We start from the raw sequence: 22,761 nt of genomic DNA, 5'->3' as shown, positions 1-22,761 counted from the left end.
TAAAGATGAAATAGGAAAAAAAGCAAACCACCACTTTTGACTTATGGAATACTTTCAGGTCAACTTGGTGCTGTTTCTGCCTCAACTGGCCTATTTGTACTACAATGAACTTAAAATGGTCAGAAAAAAATATTTTCCCTTCAAACCTTTTCCCTTTGCCTGCAATTCCAACTACATTTACCTCTCAAAAAAAAAAAAAAAAAGATTGGAAAAACAATATGCAAAAAGTTATGAATTTCCTCCTTGATTCTTTCTATAACTATATTTAACTTAGCTGGAAATGCAGTCCCAAAAGGAATGAATTTGTGACGTGAAGCAGTTGGTACTGTACTCCTGATAACCATACTCAATATTTTTTTTTTAATAAACCTCACTTAATCTCTGACACTGAACTCAAATTAGCTAGTACTATTAGAATAGTTCCTGGAATTTCTCTATTAATTTATTTTCACATGAAAGGAATACAATTCATGAGTTCTGAGAAGGTTCCAAGATTTGAACCAAAACATGAGCAGTAGAACTAAAACAGTATCACATACATCCTGTAAGCAGAAAAACAAAGCATTTGAATTTAAATTCAAAAATATGTATATCAGAATATAGACAACTGTCATGAAACAGGTTATATGCTTTTCCCTCACAGCCTTTCATGACAATATTTATGAGAAACTGTGATGGTATTGGCATATCTACTGTGTGAATATCTTGTCTGGGAAAGGGGAGTGTGCTGAAATGTCAGATATGCTTGCACTGTCTGATTTCATTGCACCTAAGCTAACCAACTGCTTGAGTAGTTAACCTCTAGCCTTGGGGCAATCCCTAACAGAAAATCATGACATGACCTTTAGAGAATAGTTTGGTCTATGCTTTCTTGATTTGTGTTTCATCTTTTCTTCTAAAAGTTCAGGTTCTTCATATGGAGTGGAGTGATAATTCTTTTTGACTCTCCCTGTTATCTTCCATTCCATTCCTAGTTTAATAATTAATCTTAAGAATTCACATACCACATATTGAGAAATTAAGAAATAAAGCTTAAAAGTGTTCTACAGTAGATCTTTTCCAGTAGCAGATCTAGTGTCCAATAATATAGAAATAATCCAGAAACACAAATTTTTATACTAAGTTGTTGGGTTTTTTCTGCCTGTTTAATGCATTCTAATCTCAGAATCAGCTGTAGGGAAACGTGAAAGTTTTTTTTTACTGAAAAACATAGAATTTCAGCTCCTCTGTTACTTTTTTGACCAACGGGAATAGCTGAGCTGACTTTTTTTTTTCACTTCATATGCGCAGAAATATTGTTTATACTTCCACACAATTATTGTGTTTACTTACAATAGGGCCAGGTGGACCTTGTGGGCCTTCCCCTCCTTTTAGACCAGCAGGACCCTAAAAGATGAAAAAAATGTTTACCTCTTATAATGAAAAATTCTAGTTATTTTTGCAACACATATAACAGGAAGAACACCAAAATCCAGAGAAACAACTGAATAAATTATTTTCTGGTTATATACCCAGTGGTACTTAATGATGGATACTTGATGAGTGTTCGCTTTCTGCATTCATTTTTAAACACAACTGAAGGTTCTATGAATTGATAGGATTAATCTGTTGTTTTCATCTATTTCGAAACCATGTCAAATGTTTGTAGTGCTTGATATTGTACCTGTGCTCCTGGAAGGCCTCTCTCCCCAGGGAAACCACGAAGTCCTGCTGGTCCATCTTTCCCAGGAATACCTTGAGGACCTGGGTCACCCTTAAAATATATTACATTTTGATTGAACAGAATTGTTTGAAATGTGATTGCTTGTCATTAACTGAGTACTGAAAATTAAATACTAGGTCTTAATTACAGTAACGACAAAAGAAGATTATGTCCTCAGCTATTCATCTGCTAATTCTTTTATCTTTAGTATTATCAATGAAATAGTTTATAAATATGGTTAAGTTTATAACAAATTTTGACAAAATACAGCATTAGTTATAGAATATAAATGGTGAAAAGCATAGCCATAAAAATCCACTGAAAAATAACATTCATTAAAAAGTTACAGTGTCCATTGAAAATGAAAGACTGAATTATATAGAAATTAGACAATCAGTAGTTTTCTTCTGCCCCAGTGGTGAAAAGTAAGCCAAGAGCTAAATTTGGTCAGTGAAATACTGCCTTGTAGCCAGTACTACACATGCTACTTTAAATGTCATTTTACAATTTTCTACGTTGGTGTGAACATGTTATTACTATGCATTTCCATAACAACTGTGTGGTATACATTTGTGTATTTTTTTCAATGACAAAAGCTAACTGGCTTGAGCAGAATCCTTCAGTCTTCAAAATTCTACTATGTGAAATGTATCAATTATGATTTTATGCAGCATGTTTTACATGATAATTTGACATACAAGTCTGTCATCAATATATCTGCCCCTTCCCAAAGCCCCATCATACCTTAGCACCTTCTTTTCCTGCAGCACCTGGGAGGCCTTGTTCACCTGGTGGGCCAGGAGGACCTGGATGACCTCTTTCACCAATTGGGCCAGTCTCACCAGTAGGACCCTAAGCACAAAGGTAAACCCCAGTCATCTCAAAGTTTTGAATGTCTAGAGGGGGCAGATTGTCAATATCCAGCTGTTCTGAGTGAGTTACAGAACAATACTGGTTAGCATACATTCCTCACCTTCCCCTCCAGGCAAAACTGACTTACAAAATATTTTTGTCCTATAAAATAAATCTTGCATTGCCTTTTGCCTGGAGACACACCTGAACAGTTTTCACAGATTGAAATCTTGACCTTGCTCCTTAAATGATGAAGCTTAAAACACAGTGCATTTCCACACATGGGAGGAGGTTACAAAAATATGTGTATGGGAAATTCACGTACTGTGCTTGTCTTGAAACACTGCCTGTACTGTTTTTCTATATAACATGAATTGTAAGGCGAGAGAGTTGAAAGATAGCTCTGTAGATGCACTAGTAGAAAACTTTCACTAAAGGAATTATCTATAAAAAACCCCAGCAATCCAAATGTCTGATTTTTCTGCAAATATGTAATATCAGATAAAATTGAACTTTGTTGGTAAAACACTCCACAATTTAAAAGTGATTGAGATTTGATCTCTGACAAGAATGTCACATAATAGAATTGTTCTTTATAAATTATTTTGCATTAGAAATCTCACTTCACATTCTTGACTTCTGCTTCATGATCACATGAAGAAAACACACACAAAAATAAAAGTGGAAAAATCTCAACATTCACACATTTCATGGAACTATTGGTAAGTACTAAGAATAACTTCATGTTATGAATAATTCGACACTAAAGTAAAGATAATCATTGATATACTTCATTTAATACAACAAATATAACTGCCCTCTGCATTAGATATAATATAACCATTAAAAATCAACTTTATAAAGTTAAGCATGAAATTAAATGATGTACCTGAGGGCCAACAACTCCACCAGGACCAGGAGGACCGGTTTTTCCTTGAAATCCCTGTGAAATAATCATCATAGAATACTATGTTACCTAGGAAAATATATAGAAGAGACAAATTCTTATCTGAGCTGAAGAAGAGAAACAGAAATACCATGTCATAGGTTCTTCTCTTTAGAAAATAAAAATGAGATATTCCAGTTTTCCAGAATATGCTTAGAAGTGAAGGACTGATTAATCTTTCTTAGCTCTGTCAGTTCCAGTAGATATGTGTTAGTGCAGTAGTAAAATTTCCATTCAGTTTTACAGATCTCTCTAGGTGAACCTGATTAGGTGATGCAGCTGAATGACAGCTGAAAATACATTTTTATATATGTACATCATGAATCATAAAGCCAGATATATAACTATTAAAAAAAAAAATGCTTTTTAAAGAAAGGGATAGAAGGTTCATTAAATTGGACAGGCCTTAGAAGGACCCAGTTTGGGGTATACTGCAGACTTTCTGCATCACATGCTTTGAATATGAGGTTCACACAGATGACTACTGCATTGTGCTCCTGTTTGGCTCTGCTGCCATGGCTGCTCTGTCTCAAACCTCACATGCTATCAGCTAGCTCATACAAAATGTCCAGTTCTGGGCTCCTCAGTTCAAGAAAGACAGGGAACTTGTAAAGAGAGTCCAGTGGAGGACCGCAGAGATTACTAGGGGTCTGGATCATTTCTCTTATGAGGAAAGACTGAGAGAACTGGAACTGTTCAGTCTGGAGAAGACTGAAAGGAGATCTTATAAATGCTTATAAATATCTAATGAGCAGGAGTCAAGTTGATGGGGCCAGGCTATTTTTGGTGATGCCCAGTGATAGGAGAAGGGGCACAAACCAGAACATAGGAAGTTCCATACAAACTCAGGGAAAAACTTTGAGGGTTTCAGAGTCCTGGAACAAGCTGCCTAGAGAGGTTCTGGATCTCCTTCTCTGGAGATATTGAAAACCCATCTGGACACTTTCCTGTGCAACTACTTTAGAGAACCTGCTTTAGCAGGGGAATCAGATGAGATGATTTCCAGAGGTTCTTTCCAGCCCTTATGATTCCGTGATTCTCTGTGATTATTGCTGTATCACTGCCAGGGTTCTCTGCCTAACAGCCTGTATCTTTCTCCTACCATCCCCACCTGTGTAAAAACAAAGGTATCATTTGGCCCATATTTCTTAGAAATTTCTCAGCATTCCTCAAGGCACAGTCTCACTTCACTAATTCTGAGATACGAGTATTTGAATAATAATTTTTACTACTTCTGTTGACTAGTTAAGCACATTCTGATGTTACTAACTGATCAGAGGAAGGAGTAATCTCAACTTTATAGTATGGAAACAAAACAAAAATTTCTCATGTCTAACCTACCATACCAGTAGATAACTGCCATTATATTATCTCCCAGTCCCAGCCTTCTTCCCTGTTCTCTGTTGCTTCTATTTTTTTTGTTTTGATCACACTACTCTGACTTGAAGAGGTTTACAACAGCAGCACGGTAAAGCTCATTTACTTACAGTCTCACCCCGCTGTCCTGGATGTCCAGGCAAGCCATCTTTACCAGGTGGGCCCTGAAATTGTAAAATACATAAAAAGTAATTTCTTCGCCATTAATACTGAAATAAGTATAGGTAGCTGCAGGAATTTCTGATGTCCTTGGTTTTATTTTAGACTAGTCTTTGTTTATCTGCACAGATTTTAGCTATTGTTTTAACAATACATTTTCCTTGTGTCCTTCCTGATGCATATTAACAGTTCCTTGGAGAGTGACTGTTGGGCTGTCAAATACATGAATTTTCAAAATGGATTTCAATAAATTCAGAAATTTTGGAAATATTCCTTTACCATTTTTCTTTGACTAATGACTCAGTTAAAAAATACACTATGGATTATGGGAGTATTTGACGAATTTCCAGTTTTTGGCAATGGCAATAAAAGTAGCAAATACATGCATGGGAAAAAAAAAAACAACAGGTGGTTTAATACTTTTGTACTTAATCCAAGTGTGCAGAAGCACACTAGAAAAGCAGTTTGATTAGTTTAGGCTGCAGCTTACATATACAACTACTTCTACACATTTCTGCTACTACTGAATGTCTCCTTCCTCTTCATTTTTTTCTCAGTGAATCAACTGTTAAAAGGAAATATATATTACTGTATTAGAATTTTGCTTAAATTCAGCTTGTCACCCAGACTTTGGCATCAAGATACTTGAGGATTTCCAGGTTGGCGTATTGTGCTGAATGTCATGTGTGCTTCACTGATGATGTCTGAATTATCACTTTGAATATGTGAGTTCTTGTCGTAGATTTAGAAGTCCATAAGTACCAAGGAAATTTGTATATTTGTATTACAAAACATCTCTTAAAAAAAAGTCTTAAAATATTACCTTCAGAAACATTGTATGAAAAATAATATTCTTGTTATTGTACCTAATTAATTTAAAAGATACTCACTGGGGGTCCCTTTGGTCCAGGAAATCCAACAGGTCCTTGAGGCCCTTGTGGTCCCTAGTATATAAGCAAGCAAACAGGAAAAATTTTACTCCAGCTGCCACAACAATGGACTGAAAAGTTTGCTTCAATTACAAAATACATAAACTCTGTAGATAATATATTCTTGTAAGTCTCAAGCCTCATCTACATGGTCATAAATATTGGTACAAGAATTCATAGTAACAGATTGAAAGCAAGACTACTTCTGTAGGAATGCAATTAGAAAAAAAAACATTTTTGAAGTATTTTTATCTAATCCCTGAAATAGTGGATAATAAAGTAGGAGTTAACGGTGAGTAAGGAACATTGTTTTCTGTGTTGCATAAAGTATGGGAATTCATTCATAGTCTGGTGGTCTGTATTAGCGGAATAGAATATTCATCTTTGGCAGTTTCTGCACTCTGGTAATATTTCAAGCTACTTTGATAACAATGCAAATTTTCTAACAGAGTAAGCTTTCCAAGTTACCAGGGAGAGAATGAAAAACATTCATGCTTTCATGAAAAGTAGTGGAGATAGTTAAAAAAATGTGATGCATGAAAATTTTATTTCTATAGTTTTGTATATACATATATATAGAGAGAAAAAATTTTCCTGCAGCATTGTTTCACAAATCTAGTGAAAGATGATGATATGAGTTAGCACATTGTGTATTACACATATGCACATACATGTATGTCCACATAGATCTACGCACCTACATATTTACACAAAGTGCTAGCTTACTGTTTCTAAAATTGTTGCCAAACAAAACAGAGGCCAACTCTTAAAATTTATTGCTGATATGTTCAAAGGGACTATGTCAGCTTATTAAAAGACTTTTCACTGCTTCGATTTTAATGTGCTGTCAAAGATTAGCTACCTGAAAAATCTTATTTATTCTATGCTGTTCCACAGCTGAGCTATGCATACTAATCATATACAGTGCAACCCTTATCCTACTCTTGGTATAAAATGTGTGGCTTTCTAAAGCGTCAGCTGTCAAAATATGTTAGAAATGTTGCTTTGAAGTTTGAAGCAAAGGATCATAAGCAGGAGGCCACATCTCCCAAATTATGCTACCTTTTAGATCCTTTGATAAAGTACTGGCTACTTCTGAGTTCATTAGAGTACAGAGAATGACTGCCAGAGCATGATAGCCTCCTGAAGTATATGAAGCAGTACATAAATGTAGCTGAAGAAGAGGTTGCTCATGCCCAACCTGGAGATTTGTCCTTAAGAGAACCTTATACACTAATACTAAATCTGAGTTAACTAAGAAATGCAAAGCAAAGGAGGAAATCTTTGTGATGTTACTACACTGCCTTTCTCATAAGTTCTCACTGTATTTTGACTGTCACATCTTGAGCCTTTTTAATGAAAGATTTCCATTTTGTTTTTTACTGACAAAATGTCTTGCAGATTTCAAGCTGGTGTAATGATGGATTATGTAAGAAATAGCACTAGAAAACTAACAACATGTTATTAAAATTACTTTTTGTTTTTGTCATTGAATTTCATTTTAGCAGTAGCCAGACAAAACAGATTGTTTAATATTTACATGTCCGGTACCTGGAATAGCCTCAGCTAAGTAGAAATGACAGTTTTAGTCTTTGGCTGACATTCAGCCCTATTGGAAAGCAAATAGATACCACACACTTAAATTATGTAAGTGATATCATATGTGGGGCTCTGTGATAACTTCATCGTTTTGCTCTAATCAGTTTATCTCCAGGGATGCCTTCATCTAAGATGACCTGCTCACTGTTTTCAGTCTCTCTCCTGTTCCTTTTCCTTATAACCTTATAACCTCTTTGAGTTATCAGTAAACCCCTTAATCACTAGGCTCTGTTCTCCTGGTAGCCTGCCTCAGATGTTCCTCCACAGAGTAAGACAACATAGACTTCCTTTTTGGGACTATGCCTGATTCTGATTTATCTAGCATACTACTTAACTCATTCCTCCTTTGAATCTCAGCTTCCTACCCCTCTGTCTCTTCCTTGACACATCATTCTTGTTTCACTAAAACTTACCACTTATTCTTACTACCAATGTTCCACTTGATACTTTGTCATTTGCTTAATATACACACAGGCAGAAATCTAACTTATTAATATTGTTTTTCTATTTGCTGTTGTGTAATGGACTGATTGGATATATATTTTTTCTATTGATAAGAGTAGTAAGAAGAAAATTTTATTTTAGCATGCACAGAAGGATTTCTCAAAGATGCAGGAAGTAGTTTGAAGGAAATTCTTAGTTGATCAGAACTAAAAAAACATAGCTGTTTCAACAAAGAATCTTCTAGGGATGGCTTGAGTGATTTGTAAATCTCATAAACAAGTGGTGTGCTACAGTTAAATAGGGCATTCTTAAGACCAGAGACATATAAAGTCCAATTATAATTTGCATGGATATATTGGAAAGTGTATGTGAATTCTCTACGTCTTATTTATAAAAAAATGTGCTTGAAGAAGCTTTCAGCTAACTTGAGCTTACCCATTCCTAAATTTATGAAAAGCAACATCGTTAGAATTGAAATTTTGTTTGCTCTGGTTAGTCTGATCAAAGAAAGGCAAATAGATGAGAGGGAGAACTAAAAATAAATTGATCCTCCCACCACCAAACCGCACTCTTATATAGCAGGAAAGACACCATGCATATAAATAACTTTCACGCACCCTTTCACCTGGTGGGCCAGGCGGACCATCATTGCCTGAAGTACCCTAAAAAAGAAGAACAGTGTGTTCAAAGATGAAACCTCCATTTTCTTTAAAAGAAGCAGCCTGCAGCTGATCTGTATAATGTGGCTTACAATTACCTTTGGACCTGGTTTGCCCGTGGGACCTCTTGGACCTCTTGAGCCTCTTGGACCCTATCAAATAAAATTTAAAATTAAAAAAGATGGAATCACAGAATCACCAATGTTGGAAAATACCTCTAAGACCATCCAGTCCAATCATCCACTTATCACCAATGTTTCCTACTAAACTATGGCCCTCCATACAACATCTAAACTAGGTAATTGTTGAATACTGTAACAAATTCTAATCAAAATCATTCTTCACGCTATCGTAATTAATATAGAAAAACCTCTGTGTTGCAAAGCAAAAGTACATACTGTTGGTCCTCGCTGTCCTCTGGGGCCTGGTTTGCCATGCAATCCCTGTGAAAAAAGTACAGAATTACTACAGAATATACAGTATAGTGATACTAGCCTTTTTTTTTTTTTGCTTTATTATATTCCTATGTATAACCAGTAGATTCCTTTCCTTAGGCTTGGTGTTAGGTTAGCATTGCTGTGTATTCTAATGAAAGGAAGGTTAATACTCCTATCATTAGAATACACAGAATTCTGGAGAATATTCTTCCAGTAGAAAAAGGAACTTAGATGGTACTTTATATTCTCTTTATATCTTTATAAATATAATCTTCATAATCGGGACAATGACTGACTTACTAGCGTATCACATACTAGTGTATACCTTTAAGCAAGATTAATGATAATGCCTGCTTTACATTAAGAAAAAAAAGAAAAAAGCAGATATTCTTGTATTATTGATGAAAAGCCTTACACTGAAGCATATGTGCAGTTTGGTGGCGTTAATTATGACATTAGTAATAATTAAAAAAAAGCTTTACGAAGACTTAATAACTGATCAACATAATTATACTTTCATAATTTTAAATCTGCTCTTTGATGTGTTATTATTTTACTTTTTTGTTTGCTGCTTTGTTTTTGATCTGATATCCTGATTAGCAGTCATGTCTCATTTAACCCAACGGGGATGAAAGGAACATTGCTTTGCCGCTTTTCTCTGCCCATAACATTATACTCTAGCTAAAATAACACAAGAAAAATCTAAAGCATACAAAAGCAATGTATATGCAATTAGTTTTCTTCTATTTCATCTTAAAATCATGAATTTCTGCTTTTCATGCTGCAAATTAAAATAGACTGTTAAGAACAATATTAATAAACATTACTTTAGTTTGACTTAAGTTGATAATCTCTATAAATTTCTATCCATTCTCTCACTTCTGCAAATTTCATCAGCCTTCTAGAAACATATTCAGCTCTATTCTGTTGAGCTTTAGAGTCAGCAATACAGTTGCCTGTATGTCACTTTAAGTTTGAAGGACGTGAATAATGGATTTTCCCTCACATGCTTCAAAGCAGCAAAATCTGTAATTTTGTATCTCTTTGGTAGTAGTATATGTTCATCATCTTGTTTGGTATATTTTACATTTTCAAAACTCAAACTATAAGGAAGCTTGTGGTAGATCTTAATACTTTTGAAATAGAAGTTGAATTTCCTTGAGGGTAAACTGCATTATAGCAAGTCAATGAATGTGACAAAGGAAAATACAGTCCTTGCTGGATCACTCAGCTATACTGTCAAATCAGACGCTCAGCAAAGGCAATATGTTTCCTGTCTTTCAAACTTATAATTGTGGTAGCGTATTCAACGAGAAAGTGTCTGAGTACCTGTATGCTTAGATTAACACTTTCAAGAATGAGAACTAATGACTCAGTATGTCCTGTTTTACATAACTGTAAAAGGTCACCTCAAATGTGAAAAGCCTGTTTTTATAGTTCCTTGGATAGCAGCTTCAGTGAATTCCTATAGCACAGAGTACCAAAAGATAACTGTCATACAAGCAATAATTATCATACCCTTGCACCTTTCTCTCCATTGGCACCTGGAAATCCTGGGAAACCAGTTGAGCCCTACATAAAAAATCAACGCAATTATCATAAGACATGAATTGAAAAAACTGTAGTATAGCCAGCATTTAATTTATATATAAAGCACACCTCCAAACTGATGCACATTTTACATCATGTCAAACTTCCAATGTGACAGCTCTGACAAATAGCTGTAAATTAACTTACCATCCATCTTAAGTCCAGAATGTATTTAAAAAAATCAATGTATGGAATGAACATTATTTTTCACCCTAGACATTATTCATTAAATCTGCACCAGGATCATTATCAGCCCACTAGAAATAACTGTGTTTGTATCATAACAAAGTGAAACAAGGCCTTGTGCCTCACAGTAAAATAATTATTTTACAATATAACATTTTACAGCATTTAATATTTTACAGCATTTACAACTTTAATGACTGGATACTAATAGACGTGACTTGGATATAAATATATATAAATACTTTTTGCAATTGAGCTAGTAAAAAAGGAATAGCAGAAGTAAAAAACTATTGTGAAAATTCTCAATTTATAACAGTACAATGAAAAACAAGTAAATTACAAGAAAATTACAAAATTACAATTAATGTAAATCTCAACAATATTGGAAGAAGACTTTTTAGACAACTAATATATTCTTCTACAGTCACTTTTTTTCTCTCCCTCTTCTTTACGTTCACTTTAACTGGACTGTGACTAAGTTACAAAACAATTCTTCAGTGAGTTGATGCATTTTAGCTCTTTTCTTTTTTTTTTTTGGAAATTTAAGTGATAAATTAGAAGAGCAAACAGTGAATGTAGCTTGAGAACTATATTCCATTTTAATGCAATGAAATGAAAATTTAATGTAATGCAATTCTTGAGTAAGTCTGCTGAAAAAAGTATCAGTCAGTTTTTATTTGAAGTGTCACATCACTTTTGTTCTTAGAACTGAATAACGCAAAACGTCTTTGATCTTAGACTTTTCAAAAGACAGTTCAAAAGAAGAACAAAAAGAGACACTGAAATCTTAGACATTTGAGTTAAGAAGTAGGAGGGAAAAAACATGTTTGTCAAGGTGAATTGTCTTCATAAATACTTTCCATAGATGGTTCTGATATTTTTTTGTTAACATAGAGTGTTCAGTTAGTTCATCCTTTTGACAGAAAAGGACAAAATGTAGGCCAGAGTCAGAATAAAAAACAAGCTAAACTTTGCTTAGCCAGCTGGGAAGTTGTTGTTCTGCCAAAAAATCATAATTTCAAGTTGGAAGATGAAAATAGATCCCAAATTAGAAAAAAGTTGAGGATTTTACTGCAGATTGATTGTTCAGTTATGTAGGAAGGGGTAATGGATTCCTCTTCTTGTGGTACTGTCCCAGATGACTCATCTTTTAGATGGTCTGGAGATGCAATGCCTCCCTCATTGCCTTCTCTACACTGCAAAATGTCTGTAGAATAATGTCTTTATTCTATGTCCTCTTTTTAATAAGAAGTGGCAGTAATGACACAAATTGAATCCTTGCATCACACTGAAAATTACCATCACTTTCAGCATCCATTTTAATCTGACTACAGTGCTTATTCTCTTTGTCATATAAGTCATTTATTTTTCAATATAATTTAATGCATGCCATTCTGAAGTTAACACAAAGTATAACTCAGAGGATGGCAAAAATTTGAAAGCAGTATATTCAATAGGAAATTTAATGTTCCTTAAAGAGCCAGCCTTAGAGACCCAGGATTTTCTAGGACTTTACTTCAGATCATGATTATCAAGAAAGAAAATGTGAAAAACAGTGTAAGATTTACAGTTTATATACAGCTCACCTTTGGACCTTGTCTTCCTGGATATCCTGGCAATCCAGGTACACCAAGCTTGCCCTGTAATAATAAGACAGTGCTAAATTTTAGTTTATTATCCTCCTTAGTATTTCAGCAAACTTTTATGGAAAGTGTTTTTTTCCACAACTTAGAGAGTTGACATTTTATGAAATATAAATGAAATAATTTTCTCATTTAAACAACTAATTACCAGTGGGCTTAATTCCCCAAATCTAAATAAATATCTCACTCTAGTGAATGAGTGACAACAAAACCATTACCCCTTAGTTGTGGGATGTGGTCATGGAAGTATTAATATTCTTTAAGAAATCAAGGTATTAGGAGATTGCAAAGAAGAAGAAATTATTTTTGCTATGATGGTTTCTTTGTTTTCCATAAGTTTTTCACAAATAGGAATTTGAATAACCAACTTTTTAAATCACAGGTAATCTGTTTATGACTATGGTAAATCATACTCTACATGTGCAGGCAATAGATATATTAACAAATATGGCCACCTTGCTATGTTCTGAAAAGAGAACAGGATGAACAGTTTGTTCAACACTGACCTTACCCATTTCTAGAAATGAAATACTCTACGCCAGGGAGTTGATCTTTTCAGATATTTAGAAAACAAAGTGATGGCTTGCTGCTTTCAAAGGCAGGGGAAAGCAGTTTCGACATTTAAGAGATGGAAACTCCAGGGAAGAATTTGACTGCTCTAAACACAGATCATGTTCCAGGCTGTTACATTTTGGAGAAGATTTAAATGGAAAAGATATGATTATACTATATAATATGGTATTCAGTAGTACTGGAAAAGATGAAGGAAGTACGTGAATGTGGAAGAGAATTTGCCAAAATAAATCTACTTATTCTTAAAAAATAGAGCACATGAATAAAGATGTGCATTATCATATTCATGTCAGTACAGAGGTCGGGCTGAGACATTATTCAAGAAGAATTCTTTCTTCAGTTTATAAAAATAGACATAATGCTACCAGTTATAAGCCACTCTGAAACAAGCAGCATGCCTTACAATGTTTGAACTCTAAGACACCGCATCAAGTTCTGCTAAATTCAGTGAAAGTTTTGTCCCTTATGACTGAGTAAGGCCCAGCCACTTAGGTTCTAAGTGTGACACAGATACTTTTTGGTTCTAAACTCCTTTCTCATATGTTGCTTATTTTTTTGGTACTCTACTTGGCATTTCCTTGACTAAGCCAATGCAGCCCTAACAATATGGGAGTTTTCTTATCATACAGTCAGCTGAATGCAGAGAACAAGAGGCTATCTGTTATTTTCATTACTACAGAAAAACAGTGGTTTTGCATAAAATAAAGGAAAGGAACAGGACACTGATAGTTACTCATAGGGGCACTTCCCTAATGTTGTGATGAGATTTAAGAGTTGACAAATATTATTCTAGTCTTTGTTCTAAAATAAATATTACCGGGTCAACCACATATCATTTTTCTCTGGCCTAATGTATATTCTGGTAAATTATCCACAGAACATTGACAGAAGATGTTTTACTTTCAGTGGGAAATGAAAGGAATAAGTATTTGTATTTGTGTTTCTTTTTTTATGTTTTTGATTCTTGACCTTGCTAACAGCTGTTGAGATATCTTGCAAAACTGTGAAGATTAATTCATAAATAGTTCCCAATAGCTGGGGAAAGCTGAAAACTATTCTTTTTTTGACTGATTGAACTAAGCTTTTGGATAAATTCTTTTATAAGAACTTGTAAACACCAGACTCAAATTGTAATTTTAACCTCTTGCTGATCTATTAATGACATATTTGCAAAAAGTAGTAAGTCTGAATGAAAAGAGAGTTTCTTTCAAGTTTGCAGAATATATCCTTTTCTTCCCTGAAAACTCCTCACAAACCCTGTTACTTTTAAAGTAGTATCATACACTTAAGACTTCAGTCTTTATTACTGAATACTGTAGAATGATAGTTGGATAAATAGATAGATGGATAGATAAATTGATAGATACATAATTAATGCAGCTGTCAAATATAATGCTGGCAAAGTACTAGTTGTTCCTATTTTGAAGACATAGAAACTAAAAACTGTAAACTCTACCTCCTGCCCAATTTCTTTTCAAGATACAACCAGCAATAAAACCTCAGTTAATAAAAAAATACTAAATAGAAATATTTTCATCAGCATCTTTTCACAATATACATAATTCTGACCCATTTTTTTGCTTATTTTAATCATTCTGTCTCAGGTTTCCCAAATGCCACAATCTCTTTACAGATGGTCTCAGTAAAATACATGTGTCTTCTTCAGTCTCCTTTCCTCTTCTATTTCCATTGCAAGTGTATTTTGGTGAGGTCAGCATTTTTCAAGGACCTGTGCTTATATCTGTGTTTGTTCTCTTCTATATTTCATTTCCCTATTCTTTACTCAGTCTTCCCTTTAAGCAGTATGTTTCCCTTTTACCAAACTTGTTTTGGGTTTCTGTTCAGGATATACTTTCTGTTTCAACCAATCTTCATATCAAAATTTGTCATTATATGGCAGTGAATATTAACTCGCTCTCTTGCAGCACCTTTTTCTCCTTTGTGCCCAAGTATTTCCTCTGCAATGTGTTTTTCTTGATGTACGGTGTATGTAATATAGGATTTTTCTGCTTTGTCTGCCAATTAAGTGTTAAAATGTTGTTTTGCAACTTGCAAAGTATTGATTCCCAATACATGATCAAATGTGAACTCCAGAAACCTGCTTTAGCAGTGTTTCATAAAAACTACTGTCAGGTAGCCTAAGATCTTGCAGATCTTTATGTGTGTCTTTTTTAGTAATGAAGATTACAGGCTCCATCTACTTTATGAGGTAGTTATATGATTATGTTGATATCTTGCTACTGACCTTTTCCCCAGCAGGACCAGCAGCACCTGGGTCTCCAGATGGACCTGCTCGACCTTTTGGACCTTCTGGACCATCTTCTCCTCTTGGGCCAGGTTGACCAACTTCTCCCTAAAGTACAACGTTATATATAAATGACTGTGTGCATACATTAGCAAGACTGCCAACAAATACTTGAAAATAATTTTTCAACATAAATGGAGATTAAGAAAATGCCACTACTCATGTTCATTATATAAATACAAAAACATGTAAACTGAATTGTACTTGTGCAAGCGTTAGAGGCCACGGTCCTTGTCTGAAGAGAGTTGGGTTTTGAAACTGCTTTCCAATTTCACAGGAATTTTAATGAATTCCAGTAATTACTACACATATTCTTGTGAAAGCACTCTCATGGTCCGTATTAGAATAATTTTTGTATCCAAGAAGTTAAATAGATACCATCATCACAGTTAATTAAGTATACAGATAACAGATACAGGCCAGTAGCCTCTTGTAATAAGTTTTTTTTTAAATTGTCTCTGCAACATTTCCTGTGACAAAAGCATCCATTGTGATAAAGTACATTTTGGCAGAGATATATAAGCTGCTATTAGGTTGAAATGGAAATATCCTTGTTCAGGATAAATTATTTTCTTCAGGCAGTATTGCATCTTGGTATCTTGAAAAGGAGACTCCCTAGGAAGAAATTCAGTGAAAAGGATATCAAAGACTGACACTCGCTTCTCCTTTATTACTGTGCCATTGCTGATTCATGAGATCTAGACTCTGGCTCAAATCTTTGTTTGTGCAGGGAACAGAAACAAGCTAAAAGTTTTTAACCGTTTTCAGTGTAAATTTATTTGTTCACTTCTCAAAATTATAGCACTTAAACTTTTTAAAATTATATGGCCCATGAGCCAATGCTTACCCGATCACCCTTGAGGCCCATGTCACCCTTAAATCCTGGGAAACCATCTTCACCCTAAGTAAGACAAAAATAGATGTAAGAAAACTTTCAGTAAAAGAAAACTGGAGGGTTTTTTTGGTGGTGGTTGTTTGTTTTTGTTTTGTTTTTTTTTTTTTCCATATGTAATAAGAAAATACAATAATTTAAGATTAAAATAATCTGCTTCAGACATAAGATAATTCTGATATATTTATTGCTGTTTTAGAGTAAGTATATTAGCATGCTTTATATGACTTTATAGTTTGCAAGTTCCTAATAGCATAATATCAGCTGTTTAAAGCTGTTTAAAAAAGATGTTTAAAGACAGAGATGAACTAATTGCTCAGCTTTATTACAAATTATCTTACAAAATCACTTGGTATGTCCTAAACATTTTTTTATTGTTCCTCTTTTTAATAATTCTATCAATCAACTTAATTAAGTAATATAATTAAGTAAAATATTGGTGGCAAATTGCTCAGTGGTATTTTTTAAGTAGCAGAACTTCCAGTTTATTTAATTTTTATTATTTTTTTTATTTTAAGTTAGTGTCTGAATAGTGTCATGACAGGAATTAAAGAATTGGCTGATAATGGAATCTTAATTAAAAAAATAAGACATGAATGTTTGTCGCCACTAAAGGAAGAAGTAGTCTCTATACAGTAGCTGGACGTTTGCCAACACAGTCTTGCTTACTTTCATTGGCTGATATGATAGAAAGAGGGTAGAAAAAACAACGGGCATTACATTTCATATACAGAGTAGCAAAAACAGGTACACATTATTTTTATTCCTAATGAGAATTATTATTTACTGCCTAATAAGTTACGGTAGAGAATTTAATGCAAGCATTTTAATAGGCTTCCTTACTGAAGTATAAGAAGACAGTACTCATACAAGTTTCATTTACACCTGTATGAGTTAGTTTGGATAAAAACAGAAACCTACAGAATTATTCAGTGGAGTTGTTCACAACTTAATCTAGCATGACTGATCTGTTTTTGCTTCAGTCTGCCTTAATCTAACGCGTCATACAGCAACTGCTACAACATTATAGAATGGTTGGAAGGGACCTTTAAAAACCATCCAGTTCCAGCCCTCCTGTGATAGGCAGGGATACCTCCCACTAGATCAGGATCCCCAAAGCCCAACCTGGTCTTAAATGCCTCTAGGAAAGGGGCATCCTCAGCTTCCTTGGGCAGCCTCAGAGAAGCCTGGAGAACTTTCCTAATGAAGTTTGGAGAAGAGAAGGCTCTGAGGAGATCTCATTGTGGCCTGAAAGGGAACTTATAAACTGGAGGGAAAACAAATTTTTACATGCTCTCATAGTGACAGGACATGGGAGAATGGCTTTAAACTAAAAGAGGGGAGATTTAGTTAGATGTTAGAAAGATATTTTTTATTCAGATGGTGCTGAGGTGCTTGAACAGGCTGCCCAAAGAAGTTTTTGATGCCCCATGTCTGGAGACATTCAAGGCCAGTTTGCATGGAGACTCGAGCAGCCTGATCTAGTGGTTAGCAATCCTGCCCATGGCAGGGGGGATTGGAACATCTTTAAGATTTCTTCCAACCCAAGCCATTCTCTGATTTTGATTTTCTCTCTCTCTATATATATACACAAACACTCATATATGTAACTGATTTATCTAATTTTTCATAGATGGATTTTAATCACTCAGTAAGACACAAGAAAAAGTTGCTGCTCAGTCTCCATGGGTATTAAATATACACTTGCTTTTCAGATTAGATTTAATGAGGAACTCTAAAAAGTGTATACAGGCTAGATAAATGGTGATGCAGAAAAGCATGAAGATACACAGACTCCTTTGGCATCTGAGCCTGAAAGACAGATTTCTAGTGCTCAAATCGAGGCTTTTTGGCTTCTACTTTACAAGTAGTCTTCTGCTTCAGAAATACACTTATAAATATATACACAGTAGCCAAGGGTACCAGGGTAAATTTGTCCGTGTGGACAGGCAGTATAAATGACGTCTGTTGTCCCTCTCATTCTGAGTGCTAAGGAAATTTGGAATTTAAACTAGCATTGGCTGGTTTAAATCAGACTGTCAGAAGTCAGTAGAGATGTTTGCTATAGTAAGAGCATTTGCTGTATGCAAAGAAGTAAAATTACTGTTGAGTAAAAGCTTTCTTTATATACATGCATCTGACCAGGGCTGTCTAACACTCTGGCAAAGCCAAAAACATAGGTAAAAATGCCTGGAACCTTGAAAGCTTTTGGAAGATTTGGGTACACTAAAAAAAAACCAAAACAAAAAAAAACAACCATAAAATCTAGCATTATTAAAACAATAGGATGACACTACTGTTACCACAAATCTCTTAAACGGAATGAGCTTTTCAGCACCTACTATAATATATATTAATAAGAGAAAGGATGTCAAATGTCAAATTATCTACTAGAGAGCAATTTAGAGATGACTTAAATTGGTGTCAAGAGGATCCAAACCCACTTTAACAACTGAACAATTTCTAATTGTATTGTTCTAGTGTAAATAATCATAGAGGACACAGATTTATGAATTGGGCTTGGTATGTCCTTGGTATGTAAGTCAAAAATAAACTGCTGCTGCAAGAGAAAACCCACAATAGTGGAGACAGAAGAGGCTGCAATGAAATAGCACAGAGAAAGAGAAAGGAATTAAAAGCTGTCATAGTTTTACCTTTTCACCTTTGGATCCCTTGAGACCACGAACACCATCAGCTCCCTAAAGAAAGAATATTAAGAATTACCTACACGCATATAATAAAAAATGGTTGAGGGGAGAAATCTAGCAATTAATTCTTACCTTTACTCCCCGAGGACCTGGATAGCCAATTGGACCTTGAGGACCGGGAGGCCCCTAAAATAGATTGAAGCAAAGAACCTTTGTGCAGTATTTGGTTAACAAGCATTAGCCTAATCCTTATTCCCTCACTATACTGCAGCAGTCTCATGTGACATCAAAATAACATTGTACTGATAGACTTCTCAGGCTTCCTGCTATAAAGAAAAGTCATGGCATTACAAAGGAAATTAAACTATGAATTTAGTTCTATTTGCATATTTAGGAAATAACTATACACATTATAAATAATCTGAAACTGGTAATTTCAGAATGTGAAAAACAAAAGAAAACCAAAATAAATATTTCAAAATAGATGACAATTTGCCACTAGTGGTTTCTTACTGGAAAAAATTTATATGGCAATTATGATGATGGCAGAAGTCAAAAGTATAAATCAAAATAATGATAATTATAAAAACATGTCTTAATAAAGAGATTACAGATCTGAAAATTAGAGGTCTCATGGTGCTTAATCAATAATGACTGGTATTTAAATGTTGTTATTTACTGTTTGCTGAGTATTTAAATTATGTTTAACTTGGATACTTTACAATTGCTAGTGGTGTTTAAACAATCAGGGTTCTTTATGCTGTGGAAGCAAGGAAGCCTGGAAACATACAGCTATGTGTCTGAGGCTGACCTGCTTTGTTGATTCTCTGATGCTGGAGATGGACACACAGCACAATCTTTCCTTAATAATAAGGTTTTCTGCTTTCAAACTGTGTCTTTTCATAAAACCTTTAGGCCCTTAAGATCTCTAAGAAATAACATTTTCTATCAAGTTTGGCTTGATAGTAATTAGTAAATTCAAAATGTATAAAGAAGAACTGGTAGCTGGTCACATACAGTTACTTTCAAAACAAATGATCTATGTAAACTTAATTTTCGTAAGAAATTAAGGTAAAATCAACAAGCCTCTAGCTGATAACATTCTGGACAAATATTAATACAAATATTATGTAAAGAAATAGAGAAATTTTGAAACTCACCAATGCACCTTTCTCTCCAGACTGACCCTCTTTGCCAGGATGACCCTGTTTTAAAAGAAATGTATCTGCTTTGGAAAATAATCCATTTGTCAAATGACAGTTCATTATAAAAATAAAATTATTAATCACTTAAATTCCAAGTCAGTTCAGAATCCTTTCTATACATGTAATTGGTTTCATTGAGGAGAGTAGTAAATCTCAAGTTTGGCCAGACATGGTCCTAAATAACTTGTAGTGATTCACAAAAACCATTTATGTTTTGGTATCATTGATATCCTAACATGTTTTTGATGTGTCATATATGACAAATTCCCATTGCTTATAGTCAATTTACTATCTTGGAAAAATTTAAAACACATAGTTCACTAAAAGAACATATATCATACATAAGTAGTATTTGATATCTGCTTCCAAGTGACATTTAATCTTTCTTTAAAGTTTGTCTTACTAACACTGCATCCTTATTACTTGGTTTTTAAGCATACGTGTGCCAAGTGTTTAATCAAAATCTTCTAGAAGATGCTTTTTGGCCACAAAATTTCATATTCCCATCCGGTCTCAAAGGTCTCCTTAACACAAAATGACTCAAAAACTGCTGCTGTTAAAGAGCTCATTTGTATTCTTGTAGATTTCATTAATTCCAGAATAATATACCACTTTTAACAATGCGTGTCCTCCAAAACACCATGACATCTCCTTACATAAAAATGAAGTGAAATAAAGTAGGAAAAATTTGCCTAATCTGAAAAAATGCCTTTGATCTTTCATCTGATTTTAACACAGGTCTCATGGGATCACATACAAAGCTCACTGCTATCAGGAAGGTACTGCTCATTTTCTTCAATCACCAATGCAGTTCTGCAGTTGTAAAGAGGTAATGTCAATTAGCACATACTTAGTTTAACCTAATTCTCTTGCATTTCCTTGGAATAAAGCTACTTGTGCAGGAGTGAGTTAATTCTGTGTGGGTGTATTGGGTCTCATCAGGATGGAATTTTCTTCACAGTTGTCCATATGGTGCTATGTTTTGGATTTGTGACTAAAACACTTTTAATAACACACCAGTGATTTCACTATTGCTGAGGACTGCTTGCACATCATGGAGATTTTCTCTTTTTATCACTCTGCTCCCAATGAGTAGGCTTGAGGTGGGCAAGAAGTTGGGAGGGAACACAGATAGAACAAATGTTCAGAACTGACCAGAAGGATATTCCATACCATATGGTGTAATGCTCAGCAATAAAAGCTCAGGGCAGGAGGAAGAAGGGGACATTCATGGTTGGGTTATCTTCCTAAGTAACTACTAGGCTCACTGAGGCTCTACTTTCCAGCAGTTAGCTAACCATATTTCTATGTATTTGAAGTAGTAAGTAAATTCTTAATTTCATTTTGTGCGCACAGCTCTGCTCCACTTACTAAACTGTCTTAATATTGACCAATGAGCTTTCTCACTTTTGTTGTTCTGATTCTCTCTTCCATTCTGCCGTGGAGAAAGTGCCCAGTTGCTCACTAGGGTCAACTCACCACTTTATGGAGGTACAGACCTGTGCTAACAACCAATTCTTAAAGCATTTTCCTCCGCTCTTAAGGTTTAACAATATGCACATTTTTAAAGAATGGTGAAGTCTGCAAGTGAATATTGTTCTCTGCATACAGAGAAAGTTAAGGAGAAAGATCTGATGTTCAGAAATTGATTCAAGGTATAGACTTCCAGCTGGACCTTTGTATACTTTTCTAATGTTCTCCATGAAAATGATACCTTGGCAGGAAAAGAGAGATTATGAAAGCTGTAGATACAATTATGTATTGGTAATATCATGTATGCACTGAAACTCAGCTGTTCATTCTGTAGTAGCAAAACTCTGTTGAAAGTCAGGTTCAAAAAACACAGATTTATGCTATAATAAGACGAATTGTAAGGGAAAATGGCAAACAAAGCAGAGAGATGATTTGAGACTTCACACTGACTGTTGAATGGCACTTGTTAGTGTAGGAAGATGACATTGTGATGACATTGTGTGTGTTCCATGACATGTGTATGTTCCAGTGTAATCAGTGAAAGAAGTCCAAGCATGCAATATGCATGTTAGGTCACAAAGCAGAGAAAGAGCCAGTCTAAGAAAACAACTGATGACCATTTTTACTGATAATTTGCTTTGCTATATTGATATGGTAAAACATTCTGATCCTTCGTGTGTCAGCCAGGTTACTTCACGACCCTGCAGATGTTTCTGATGGATTTCACCATCTGGGACCACAGTGATTTTTAGTAGCTGCAGCAAAAATGTTAATTCTAAAAGTTTTAGCAACACAAGTAACACAGAGGTTAAATGTATTTTATAAAGCTATTGCCATGGAGGACTACAGATCTTTCACTCATGTTTTATTTTTGAGACACATGTATTATCATATATTAATTGGTAAGATTGTTTAGATATTCAAAGCATGAAATATTTGGTTACTTACAGGAGGCCCATCAGAACCGGGAAGACCAGGAAGGCCAGGCTTGCCTTGAGGTCCCTAAATGCAATAACAGAAACGCATCTTAAGAATGACAAAACACATTCTATGAGTTGCTTGGATGATAAAGGATCATCGTCCTTATTGGGACCAGGACTTACACAGACAACAAACTAATATAATACTTTAGTATCTTAATC

The 22,761-nt window shown here is 34.7% G+C and overlaps 1 protein-coding gene across 1 annotated transcript in view; it reads right to left on the bottom strand.

Moving 5' to 3' along the window:
• The window catches only part of LOC100548707 (collagen alpha-1(XI) chain-like), a 33,733-nt gene extending 11,030 nt beyond the window's left edge, over positions 1 to 22,703 (bottom strand). Inside the window, exons 1-17 of the mRNA XM_031554775.1 lie at positions 22,568 to 22,703; positions 20,102 to 20,146; positions 19,074 to 19,127; positions 18,948 to 18,992; positions 16,249 to 16,302; positions 15,342 to 15,449; positions 12,467 to 12,520; positions 10,623 to 10,676; positions 9,066 to 9,110; positions 8,766 to 8,819; positions 8,626 to 8,670; positions 5,927 to 5,980; positions 4,988 to 5,041; positions 3,444 to 3,497; positions 2,447 to 2,554; positions 1,664 to 1,753; positions 1,333 to 1,386 (exon numbers count right to left, since the gene is read on the bottom strand). Coding sequence (XP_031410635.1) covers positions 1,333 to 1,386; positions 1,664 to 1,753; positions 2,447 to 2,554; positions 3,444 to 3,497; positions 4,988 to 5,041; positions 5,927 to 5,980; positions 8,626 to 8,670; positions 8,766 to 8,819; positions 9,066 to 9,110; positions 10,623 to 10,676; positions 12,467 to 12,520; positions 15,342 to 15,449; positions 16,249 to 16,269 — 795 coding nt within the window. The 5' untranslated portion in view covers positions 16,270 to 16,302; positions 18,948 to 18,992; positions 19,074 to 19,127; positions 20,102 to 20,146; positions 22,568 to 22,703. The remainder of the gene's footprint in view (positions 1 to 1,332; positions 1,387 to 1,663; positions 1,754 to 2,446; positions 2,555 to 3,443; positions 3,498 to 4,987; positions 5,042 to 5,926; positions 5,981 to 8,625; positions 8,671 to 8,765; positions 8,820 to 9,065; positions 9,111 to 10,622; positions 10,677 to 12,466; positions 12,521 to 15,341; positions 15,450 to 16,248; positions 16,303 to 18,947; positions 18,993 to 19,073; positions 19,128 to 20,101; positions 20,147 to 22,567) is intronic.
• Between the last annotated feature and the right edge of the window lie 58 nt (positions 22,704 to 22,761).

This window comes from Meleagris gallopavo, chromosome 10 (assembly GCF_000146605.3).
Source record: "Meleagris gallopavo isolate NT-WF06-2002-E0010 breed Aviagen turkey brand Nicholas breeding stock chromosome 10, Turkey_5.1, whole genome shotgun sequence".
NCBI lineage: Eukaryota > Metazoa > Chordata > Aves > Galliformes > Phasianidae > Meleagris > Meleagris gallopavo.
The sequence above is the reverse complement of the archived record's forward strand: the minus strand, read 5'-3'. Positions and strand labels throughout refer to the sequence as shown.